General features: G+C 34.9%; 1 protein-coding gene across 1 annotated transcript; it reads right to left on the bottom strand.

Annotated features, from left to right (window-relative positions):
* Positions 1-796: 796 nt before the first annotated feature.
* On the bottom strand, positions 797-3,022 carry LOC112491256 (uncharacterized). The gene is made up of 5 exons (XM_048480249.2): positions 2,875-3,022; positions 2,630-2,790; positions 1,600-1,720; positions 1,216-1,471; positions 797-1,121 (listed from the first exon to the last, which is right to left on the bottom strand). Exons 1-5 carry the CDS (start codon positions 2,980-2,982, stop codon positions 886-888), a joined length of 882 nt encoding a protein of 293 aa, XP_048336206.2. The 5' UTR covers positions 2,983-3,022; the 3' UTR covers positions 797-885.
* Positions 3,023-12,894: the final 9,872 nt, after the last annotated feature.

Raw genomic sequence — 12,894 nt, 5'->3', positions numbered from 1 at the left:
GTTGTGTCTGGCCGAGCTAACTGATGTCTGTCCGAGCTAAGTTATGTCTATCCAAGCTAAGTTGTGTCTGGCCGAGCTAACTGATGTCTGTCCGAGCTAAGTTGTGTCCGAGACATGGGTGTCCGATATAAAATATCCGATGTATGGGTGTCCGATGTATCAGCCTCCACCACTTGAATACTTAAAACAGGTCTTTTATCTTTAGGTATGGACACGCTCTTTTGAGAATGAATTACTTTCTAGATAAAGGCACCAAGGTTGCATCACCAACTCTTAGATGAACAGAAAATCTAGAAAAGCAGAAAATTTGAAAAAGCAAAAACCATTATTGTTCATAAATAGATTCTAGCTTCATCCTTTCAATTTTATTTGTTTTTTATACACCAATCAATATTGAGATGTTTTAGATATTTAGTGAGAATAAATTAATTTTAAAACTAATGAAAACATAAACAATTTATTTTGATTCTAGTCCATTGTCATGAAATTTAATTTATTCATGGATTTATATATTAACTAAAAGAAACACAAAAAATAAAAAATGATCATAGGAAATATAAGTACAATCATAAAAACTCATAATTACTATTTTACTTTCGTTAAACAAAAAGTTGTCATAAAATACTTGTGTCATAGATGAATCTATCTTAGCATCATTGCTATCTTCCTAAGATAAATTGTAAGATTTAATAGAAATGTATTAGGTTATACCTAAATCAATTTCTATTACATCTTGCAATGTACAAAATAATAATATTAGCGTAACTATCACAGTATAGTCTAAATATGCTATAAATTCACAAAAGACTGATAATAATCTACTTATGAACTGATAGTAATCTATCATGTCCACATTAACAAAAAGATGGTTCCCATGATAACGAATTAAGCATTGTCTTTAAGCTCGGCAAACTGCTTCCTACTCCCTTCACCAAATTGTAAATGAGAACTTTCAAGATTCAGCGCTATTGGATTTGCCTCACCTGCACTTTTGGAAATCATCAGCTTTAGTTTCTTTGTTGCATTGTTTCTTGCAGTAGGCTTTGAAACCAAATCAGCTAGGACTTTATCTTCATTGCTCATTTGCTCTATCTTAGCATTGTCAACACTTCCAGATATATCTGATTTTGAAAGTTGCAATATATATGCATTAGAACATTAAATAAAAGCTCATGTAATTTCACTTAGGATATAATGTATCAAACATGTTCATACCTCTCAATTCAGTTATGCCTAATGATTTTCCACTTTGCTCTTCAACAATTTCTAAAACTTGACTAACTTCAGCATCATTTGAAGTATCTGTTTGTGTTAATGTGTTGATTTCTTTTGAAATAGTATCACAAACAGAAAGGATTGTGTCTTTCCATCTTGTAATATCACGATATTCATGTTTAGATGCTTTAACTTGAATTAGAAGCTTATGACTACTGGATAATGTGGCAATTTTTTCAATATCTTTAACAGAATCCTAAAAAAAAGAAAGATTCATAGTTAGTACTCACATAAGCATTTACATCATTTATATATGTTTTTTCAAAGAACAAGTTAAAACTAACCAGTCATTTCCACAAACACATATGAAAAGAATTATATTACCCCATCAGATTTATTCATCAACTCATATGCAGTGCAACCAAGAAATTTTTCAGCTTGATTTCCGAACAATGTAGCATTCAATGATGAAGACTCATCTATCAAATCAACAATGACTCGGCACCTGAATAAAAGAAGAATTACCAGTTAGAGATTATAATTAATGATAAAATAAATAATATGAAATGTCTTATACAATAATTGAATAAAGTATTTCATATTATACAAAATTGAAGTGGCACTGGGTGGAGAGAGTAGAGGCAAAGATTGAGGCATTAACCTAATGCATTATAACAAAAGGTGATGAAGTAATAATGTAGATGAAGTAATAATCTATATGACAAAGATAAGCTAAGTATTTAGAGAACAAAAATTTATGGAGTTCTATATTTTGCTTACTAAACTATAAATAAAAATTCCTAATGAACATGCTTAACATAAAAAATGGCTCATTTTGTTATTTTTCTTTGTTTTGTGTTGCAATCCTTAAACACGATCTCTGTTTAAGTTTGATTTTTGAGTTTCAAATAATGATGATTAATTTCAATTATTAATTTTTGTGGATCTCAATTATTATGGCAACTAAATATCCGAAAATACTCAAAAGACAGTGGAGTTTTTCTTGCAACAAATCTTGTTATTTTGGCTAGCAAGCACGATCCTCAATCATAATGTAGCCTGCTTTTACTTTTAAATGCAGCATATTGACAAATGAGCAAAAGTTGTAGAATGGGGTGATTGCTATGGGGCTCAACAAATGTACAAATTGATCAGTGCAAGGTATAATCATATCTTTTTTCTGTTTTATTCTTGTCCTATTCATTTAGATCAAAGCTTTATCTTATGTTTCACACGTGAGATGAAAAATATAATATCATTGATTATAAATTTTTCATGCATAATTAATTAGTGTGTTTTTAATGGGGAAAAAAATCCAGTAGTTGTAAGTTACAATCATATAATGATGATTGCATAATTGGACGATAATAACAATAATAATAATAATAATAACAACAAATATTTGTATGCATACCTTGGCATAGCTTTAACTTGATCATGTCTGCAATACAAGCAGTTAAACCTCTGTTCAAATTCATATCCAGTTGCTTTTGTGCATTTTTCACAGCTTAAGTACCAAAAATGTTGAATCAAATTTGTCACTTTGATGTGACCATTGATCCAAAAGCTTCTCCTCTGTTTACATAATGAAAAGTACAAACATATCTTAATATTATAGTTGTTAATAATTATAAACAAAATAATAGTCAAGAAATTTACCGTATTAAGTTGATTATCTATCATCTTAATGGTAATGATGTCCTCAGCAGAAGGAAGTGTAGACAGTGACTTTGTCTCAAGACCAATCCTTCCACATATTATGTCCATGGCTTTTTCAGCATTAGCATTATACCTGTAATTGCTCAAATTAATTATTGCTATTTTTATTTTTTATACAAGAAAAATTGTTCTAAATTTAAACTCCAATATTAGTTTACCAAACTGATAAAGCAGCTGCTTGTGGTATCTCCGGTTCAATAACAAATGAACTGGAGGATTTGGTTGAAAGCGAGATACCTGTATGATGATATAAATAATACAAATATGCATGTAAAAAATTGAATTAATAAAAACTAATTTAGAAAATTGCTGACTATTTTAATTACATAAAAATTGTTCAAAAATAACATCAATTGTAGTGTAGTCATTAAGGAAACATACCATTATATGAGCTAACTTTAAGTCGACATCCAATTATGATTGGTTTTCTATTCATAATATTCAAAATTTGAGTACATTCATTGTTCACAAATTGGTTCCACATGATGAGCATCAAAGTATCCATACTGTCCATAAAATTAAAATCAAAATTCAGAAAAATGTTTATTAACTTATTTAATAATTAATAATTATTTTTATTTTTTTGGAGTACTTACTTATCATTCATTAAAGTCATCTCTTGGACAATCTCTAAGCCATCATTCGTGATTATCTCCTTTTTTGGCTTGATTTCAATAGCTATTCCAATCACATCTGATGATAAATAAATTCAAAAGTTAATTAAAATGTTATAGATCATTAGAAATTTGTCCACACGATGAATTAAATATAAATGAAAAGTTATAAAATATAGCTGAACAAATTGACTATATAGACAAACATACCGACATGGGATAGAGAATCAATATAAGTGTGTAGTCGTGAGAACGGAACAAAGTTGTAAACAGCAGGCACAATTATCTCTGAATCTCCAGTCACTTCTTCCACAATGGTTCGACCATTTATAGTCCATTGCAAATTATTTTGAACAATCTGATATTGTGCACCAATTTCTTTAACCCAAGCATTAGAAATATAATAATTTTTCCCAATTATGAGTGTGTCTCGGAAGATGTGGATGTCTCCACCATATGTTGTGGCCTGGATCTTATTACCCTGTATAAGAAAAACAAGAGACTTAAAATTGAGTTATATATGAAACAAATTATACCAAATAAATATATTATCAAAACAAACTTACTTCTTCATCAGCTAAGATTAACCTTTGATATTTGTTTGGACTTGATTTAAAAACTCGTGGCATTGCTTTCTCAATAACCACCACTTTTACTGTCCAACCTCTTTGTTGAGCTTGAATATCCTTGATTAGCTTTACTTCTCTAACCATTTTGCTATATTATATTTTAGAAAAACATAAAATGAAATCACTATGAATCAAATAAACCAAATTATAGATGACATAGTCATTGACTATTCATTTATTTTTTAGACTGAGAGAAAAAAAACAATGACCATCATGATCTCTTGTGGGATTGCATGCTCTCCTACTACTTTTTCTTTTTTCTGTTTTTTTTTTTACTGTTTTTTTTTTCCCTAACATAAATACATGTTGGTTTTTCATATATCAATATGTGATATTGGGTGAAGAACTGAAATATAAATCATATGCATGTGCACACAAAAGCAATGAAAAATGCAAAGATCCATGGACAATGAAATTCATGAACTCACAAAAGAATTGAAATGCACGAGGAAATTAAGTAATAAGACAAAGGAATGGAAAAAATTAAAGTTACCAATTTTGTACTGAATAACACAATCCTCAGGTTCTTTGTCGTCATTGATAAAGAGAGTAGGGGGAGAGAAAAGCTGAAAAAAAAAATAGAAAAGAAAAAAAGCCAATGGCATTTAAATACTGAAAACCAAGGAAATAGGCTTTGACTAAAGGATATAAATCAAAATTTTTACTTACATTGTAAGGCAAAGTCTTTTCTGAAGTACAATAATGAAGTCCAGAATTTTGTATAAAGTACACCAACTCTATCCTTACCATACTGTAAGTCATCATAACCATAATGCATGCCATACCACAACCCTGACACCTGTATGGCAAAATAAAAAAAGAAGCATAAAATGTGGATCTCACCAGTATGGCAACTGTTGAAGATCAAATATGTGATGGAACATTCAAGGATTTTAATTAACGTAATAGATAAAAGATAAAAGGCTAATGCAAAGCAATAGTTGGAGTAAGTCTAATCTATTATTTATTAACAAAAAAGTCCAGTCCATTTAACAAAAATTTATTTAATTTTAAAGTGAAAAAATTTACTACATCTCACATATGTAATAAAGTTAGTGTTATTAATCATAGATTGTTTTATACTAATTATTATAATTATTATTTTCAAAATAGATAATTGATAATAAAAATCCATAATATTTGCAAATAGATATCAAAATAAATAAATAACTAAATGTGATAATTTACCTGAAAATAATCATATCCTATCCCTTTCTTTCATTTGTCCACTGCTGACTCTTTTTCTCTTCTTAGATCTTCAATTTGTTCTCGTTTTGGCAGCAAGAACTAAAAATAAAAAAATAAAAAATAAAAAATAAATTTTTAGCGATGGTTTTTGGAATTCAGTCGTTGAAAAAGGAAAAAATCTGACTTTTTTATGTAAAAACATCGGCTATTATGTATAGGTTTTTAACGATGTTTTTATCCTTGGCATACTATTGTAAAATGAAACAAAAAAAGGATAGATTTGGATAAATGAAATTGTAAAAAAAAAAAAAAAAGTAAAAAACAAAGAAAAGAAAACTATTATGTATATGTTTTTAACGATGTTTTATCCTTGGCATACTATTGTAAAATGAAACAAAAAAATGATAGATTTGGATAAATGAAATTGTAAAAAAAAAAAAAAGTAAAAAACAGAGAAAAGAAAAGCCAAAACGCACGAAAAGTAGTCGTTTTGGAACCATTTTGAACAGTAAAACATGACCAAAACTTGGGAGCCCTTCTCGCTTATAATATAGACTAAAGGATATATATCAAAACATCCCATCCTTTCTCCCTCTTTTATATATATATATATATATATATGTATATATATATGCTCACGGTTTCTGTCCACATGTCTCTATTAGGCCACACTTGCACTCACACATATATATACAGTCTGTTTATGGTGTAGACAGTCCTCATATGGACCATAATATTGGTGATGGTTTTTTATAGTATTGATGACGATTTTCTAAAAAACTGTCATTAATACTATAAAAAACCGTCACTAATACCGCGGTCTTCATACGAACCGTCCTCACCATAGAATTTCCGCATATATATATATATGTGTGTGTGTGTGCTCACGGTTTCATGTGTATATATATTTCCAAAAGATGTCCACATGTCTCTATTAGGCCACACTTGCACTCTCTTGGTTCTATATATATATATATATATATTTATTTATTTATTTATTTATTTTTATAAATACTATAACATCTCATGCTTTGTTTTTTTTTTTTCTTTCTATATATATATATATATATATAAAGATTGCATTAAAAATCTACCAGTGGCCCTCCTATTTCACCTCATGCTTGTTTTTATTCAAACTGCTGAAATTTTTTTTTTTTTTTTTTTTTAGGTAATCGGCTCAACTATTGATTACGAGGACATAGCTTTACCAAAACTTAATACAAAAAATAATGAGATTCACTATATATCTTCACAATTAAAGGTCGCCTTAACTTAGCATACTAAATATATATATATATATTTTTTCCTTTTTTTATTTTATTTTATATATATATATATATTTTTTTTTTTTTTAATTTTTTTTTTGAAATATACTTTTTATATAATGCAGGCCACCAATAAAGACAAATCGTTATATGTGGAGCAACTTAAGCAAGCTATCAATCACACCAAAAATGCTATTGACGACAGGATTTTAATTGAGAGAAACCAACTCTACAAATAATTTAGCCTTGGTCCTCGATTCAAAGACAAAATGCCTTGTGAAGTTGAAGTTGTATTCCGAACTCGCTCAGATAAACTTCTACCATTTTTCTCAACATCCTTGGATTGGGCTAAATGGGAAGACTCTAAACCTTTCAAGTCATGGCCAGTCACACTGTAACACCCCGTCCCAAATCGCACCGGAATCCGTGCACGTTGACCGAGGTTGACCATTGACCGAGCGGGTCAAAAATTAACTTTTTGCTCCAGTTGGAATTTCCAGTTGACCAGGGTACCGTGGCGAAGTGCATGATGCCCCGAGTTCATAGACTAGTAGCACGTCGAAAACGGAGCTACGGTTTGAAAGTTATGGGCAAAACAAGTTGAAGTGCAAACAGTCCAAAAGGTGCCGGAAGTTGACTTTTTCTTGAGATGTAATTTTGTTTTGACTTTAGTATGGTTTTAAAGTACTCGTCAATATGAGTTCATAGACTAGCGGCACGCTTGAATCGGACGTTTGGTTAAAAAGTTATGGACGTTTGAAATTCGCCGGATACCGTATTATTTTATTATATCTTGCTTAGGTGCACAGTGATGCCACGTGTCAGCTTCTGATTGGTCCATGTGGTATGAACAGTGTCACACAGTGGCATTTATTTGATAAAATTCTCAGGGAAGAGAGAGAAAGAGAGAGAGAATCCGACCGGCCACCGGAGATTTTCAAATTTTCCGGCCGATCTACTGTACACGCACCAGCCAGAAAGATTCCCCTCCCAATTTCTGGTAAAACCTCAAAGTTTCACGGCGATCGACCGCCGGACGCACCCAGATCGAGGCGGCGAGTTTTTCCCTCCACCACCGGCCACTGCCGATTGGCCCATTTCTGGCCATTTTCCAGCCACACGCGCCACCTAGCCATCACCACCTCCTCAAGTCCGGCCGACCCACCAAATTTCACGGCCACCAGACCACCGACGCACCGGGATCGAAGCGTTTTCCGGCGAGGGGCCGAAAATCTTCAAACCGTGATTTCTCCGCCGTCCAGTCTCCGTTTGCCTAACCCCCGGTCCCATTGGATTGCTCTCCCCACGATCTACAAATCTGCAAAAAATCACAGCCAACGGCCACCGCACGCGCCGCCGCCGGCGACGGTTGCCGGTGACCGCTGCGGCTCGCCGGAAGTTACTGTTCCGGCGAGTACCCAGTTTTCCGGTCGACTCCAATCCACTGTGTTCGACCTCCTGAACCTGAATCAGGCATCCGTTTCAGCCAATTCGAGACGGTTTGGGAGAATTGCGGAGCCGAAACTCGAAAAGCTTTCCGGCGAGATTCCGACCTCGTCGGGTCCGATCACCGGAAAGTAAGACCGAATCAGTGATCCTCATCACTCAAGCTTCGATTCGGTATATAACTCGTAACTTTTAGATATCGTTTGGTGTTCGCTCCCCGGGTACCCATTTGGGAATTATCCGAATAAAATATTAATATTTCTGGTTGGTACACTGTGGTTATTTAAGTGCGCGTACGAGTGGTGGAGTTGATCCCGAGGAGGATCTTAGTTGATTTACGCGCTCAAGGTGAGTGACCCACCTTCAAAAATTATTTTGGGCAATTAATTGTGTTTATTTGGTATTTAAATTGATATTTAAATTATGCTCATGTGGTGTGATTTATTTATGAATTATATTGTGGTTTAATTTATTGTGCATGAGCAAAGTGTATTTCGGTAGTATTTGTACGTGGTTTCAAATATGATTTTTCGGGCATAATTGGGTTAAATATTTTACGAAAATATTTGTTTAAATTTTATAAATTATGCCCGCAGTATTTTTATGGTTGCATCTCGTACTTCGAGAAATTGTGGTTTGTTGGTTATCAATGTTTCGTATCGGTTTATTAAATAAAAATATGTGGGATGATAAGTGTGAGAATTTAATGTATTTCCCACGGTAATTTTGGAAAATGGTACGGTTGGTTAATAATGTTTATTTTTAGACGCACTCATACAATATTGGTGTTCTGGTGTATGGACACGTGGTAGCGCGCAAGTATTATGTGGTTTAGCGCGCAGGTATTATTTCTCCCATTGTTGCCATTGGACCGTGGGCAGGCAAGTTTGTTTTTTGCCACAGCCGCCCTCCTCCTTAGCCGGGAGATGGTTTCAGCAGCGGTACTGTCGGGACACCGAAGTGCCGTTTGCAAGTTTCTCTCTTTAACCCCCCCGCCAGTCGGTGCTCGGGACGCTGGGTATCGGAGGGCATCACCGGTATATGGTGTGGTGCGTCAGATGTAATTTGCAAATAATGTTTTAAACCCCAAAGGTGTTCAAAAATTATTTACTATAAATTATTACATTTTAATTATATATTGGGGTATGTATTTATTTATTTATTTATTGTTTATCAAATGGTTTAATCCCTTGGTTTTCGGGAAGTACGTATATCGGGTTTTGTGAAAAGGTTTTAAAAAGGAAACATTTCAAACGGAATGATTGGTGAGAGTTTTGAGGGAAATTATTATTTCCAACAGTTATTATTATTTATTTATTAATTGTTGGTATTTATTCAATTTCCTTAATTGTTATTATTATTATTTTATTATCATTAAAAGTGTTCAGTAGTTAGGGTCACTCATTGAGATGATTAGCATCTCACGTTTTCAAGTTCCGTTCCCGTAGGTGCAAGTGGTGGTAGGCGTTCTTCCGGAGCGAACCAAATTTTTCCGCTGCTGTTGTGTTTCGAGAAGTACTTCTGTACTCTTTCATTTCAGTGTATTATTTCTTTCATCCTTGTTGTATTTTTGTTGTTTAGCACTTCTTAAAGCTCTGTATACTATTGGGACACTTATGTTTTATTCATGCACTGGATTGTTGTTATTATTTGAAGTGCTGAAAATTTGTGGAATCAATTTGTAGTTTGCGGGAGGAATAAGGGGATGAGTATAGAAGTTTGTTTTCAGTGTAGGTAATTTGTGGTAAGTCCATCCCTTAGGGGAGGTTCTGCCGGATTTTCCTTTGGAAGGTCCGGTAGGGTTCCCTGGGATCAGGGCTTGTCTAGGGTTCCGGGGAGGAATTCTGGACGGGTCCTGACACACACCTCCGGAGTGGATTACGTGGATGGATCGATTGGACCCCTATTACTACAGTCCCTAAAAGAAATCTGGAATTTATGCCATGATACATCTATCCTGTCTTAACATCTCATGCGCCAAGGGCCTGATTGTAATAACGCTTTGCTTTTGGTCTTCTATTTCCAATGTTTTTTATTTTAGGTTTGGAATGATGACACCGACCTTGATGGATATAGCTGTTCTGCTTGGCCTTAGACCTCATGGCGAATTTTTGTCCATTACTGCTCCATCTCGAGACGGCATGCTGCATTATGAAGAAGCTAACTTCCCAAAGCATAAAGCTTCTTACAACCATTTTCTGAAGAACATCCAAGGCAAAGACAATTCACCTTCAGATCAAGAACACCTTTTTTTTTATTCTGTTGTGGTTGCGCAGGTACATCTTTTGTGTGCCTTCAATGCAGGTGACGAAAGTATACATTCACATAGCTGAAGCTCTTGCTATTGGTTTGCCTTATACATTTGGACCGCTCGTTCTTGGTCACCTATACCAAGGAATCAACAATGTCGCCAATGCTAACATGGACCCACATCATGCTGGACCTCTGTGGATATTGCAGCTTTGGCTCCATGCCTACTTTCCTGAGAAGAGGCCGTCTCTGTCCACAAGCCAACCCAATACACTCCTAGGCCATCAAATCCTACAGAATGCTTTGCAGGGACATTCGGCCAAAGATTGCTTTGACTTCTACTTCACAGACCATCGCGCTTCGGAAACTTTTTCTGTGCTGACCAAATATCCTTTTCTTCCTTCTTGGTTGAGTACTGCACTTAATCCTTACCTGGGCATAAAGAAAAATCTTCCATTAATGAAGACATTGAAGATTATTTAGTCCAGCATGCTGATCAATCGAGATCTTTCTTTCGGCGGAAAATTCAAATCCAATCAGTGCGGTGTAGAAGTCTATTGTCCAAACTTTGTGGCTCGACAATTCGATCTTTGCCAAGCTATTCATGTATCGTGAGTGTCTTCTCATAATCTTTATTCACATATCGACCATCTTTTTCTATCATGCACTCCTGACTAGGTCGAGATCCAAATGATAAAGGCAGAACGACAACCTTGTTGACCATCAATTTTTCCATAGTTTCAAATTTGACCATCGAAAACTTCTTATTGGTTGAAGAATCAATCATGTCTTCTTTCATAATGTCGTCATCTAGATTCTTTATGCATGGGATAACTTCAGCACTTTGTTTCCTAACCCATACCAAAGTTTGCTTCTTCACTCCAGAAGGGCTGGCTCCTAATGAGGTAATGGCTTTTTTAGCCATGACTTCGGCCATCTTCTTCAAACCCTCTAGTCTACCTTCTATATCACAAAGGTGCGACTCCAATTCCTTCAATATATATCATCTTTCTGATTTTCAAGCCAAGTTGACATTGTCATTGGCCTTTTTTCAGCAGCTTTCTCGTGAGCTTTTGATTCTTCCGCTAATCTTCTAACCACAACATGTTGCCGTATTTCCCACGGTACTACCAACCTATTTCTGTAATTGGTGGCCAGAATGTCCTTGGCTTTTCAATTTATAATAAACCAATCTTGTTAGATTATTTCTCGAAAATGTAATCTAAAACTTGGAGCCAAATTGCCTTCCCCCCCTTCCCCCGGTGTTGATGGGTCAGCTTCCAATGACCATCTTGCACCTTTGGTCCCAGGCGTTAGAATACTGACTTTGGACTATGAGGCCCGTAATTCTCTTATGGCAATTTTATCAAATTCTGCTCACATATCTTTACAGGTTGCTTCTCCCCATTGTCAACTTCATGCTTGCAACAAGTACAAAGCACCATAGTAGATTGTTCTACGCTTTTGGCCGAATACTCCTTTCTTGGTCTATTCTCCCTTTTCCAAACTCTACCGGATGAGGATTGTCCTAGATCAACTAACTCTAGGTTTGGTCAACTCAGAAATGTTGGTCGAAACCATATCCATTTCGACTGATGGGGAGGATTTCTATCAACCTCCATCATATCCTTTCCTTTTTCCGGGAACTTCAAGGTACCCTGGTCATTTAATGCTTGGATGGCATTTTGGAACACCACATAGTGAACAGTTTGATGTGTCCACATACCATGCCACTCGCAGTATTGTTTTTTTTTTAGTTTCTTCAGCTGTGGGTAAAACATGGTCGTCAAATAATTTAATTACTTTGTAAGCCAACAAATGGTCAAAAATTTGATCGGATTTGGAGATGTCAAAACTGTAACCTTCTCCGGCTCAAGTCGATTCTTTTTCGTATCCATGACCAATTGAGGAATCCTCTGGTTCCTTGTTGGTCTAGCTAAGGCTTTGTATACGTATGGCCTAGTGGCCACTACCTCAGCAGCATCGATTTTGGTGGAGACATCCTCGATTCCTTGGTCTTCAGCTTCAACTGAAAAAATCTCCTTATTTGGATCTCTATAATATGATCCCCGAGATGAGTTCTTCCTCTAATACTCTTCTCTTAAAATACTTTGATATCTAGATGCTTGAGAAACTAACTCGAACAAATCATGAAACTCTGTCCCTTCAAACTTCTTCCAAAGTTTGTAGCTCAATCCACTTTGGGCTAGCTTGACAAACTTTCTTTCTGGTATAACCAAGTGACACCTGATCCTTGCCCTCTTGAACTGGGCAATAAAGTTCTCCACTGATTCACCTTCCATCTAATGCAATCACGATAAATCAACCACAGAGATCTCCAGCTCAATCCTGTAGAATTTCTCATGGAATTTTTGCTCTAATTCTTGCCAAGTATGGATCGAGTTTGGTTGCAGGTTGATGTACCATGAGAAAGCAGAACATGTCAAAGAGTTAGTAAACAGACAGAGATTTAAGAATTCATTGGCCGCAACTTATCCACATTGGATAGTGAAGCAATTTATGTGCTCCACAGTGGATTGATTCTCTTCATCTGAAAACAAGGTGAAT

Source organism: Ziziphus jujuba, chromosome 10, assembly GCF_031755915.1.
Source record: "Ziziphus jujuba cultivar Dongzao chromosome 10, ASM3175591v1".
Taxonomy (NCBI): domain Eukaryota; kingdom Viridiplantae; phylum Streptophyta; class Magnoliopsida; order Rosales; family Rhamnaceae; genus Ziziphus; species Ziziphus jujuba.
Note: the sequence above shows the minus strand (reverse complement) of the source record. Positions and strands in the feature narration are given on the sequence as shown.

Bases quoted from the DNA above. Each gene is read 5' to 3' on its own strand.
- LOC112491256 (XM_048480249.2), bottom strand. From the start codon at position 2,982: ATGGACATAATATGTGGAAGGATTGGTCTTGAGACAAAGTCACTGTCT. The intron at 2,791-2,874 runs GTAAATTTCTTG...TTATGTAAACAG, and splicing joins TAGATAATCAACTTAATACG to AGGAGAAGCTTTTGGATCAA. The intron at 1,122-1,215 runs GTATGAACATGT...TTTCAAAATCAG, and splicing joins AGGCATAACTGAATTGAGAG to ATATATCTGGAAGTGTTGAC.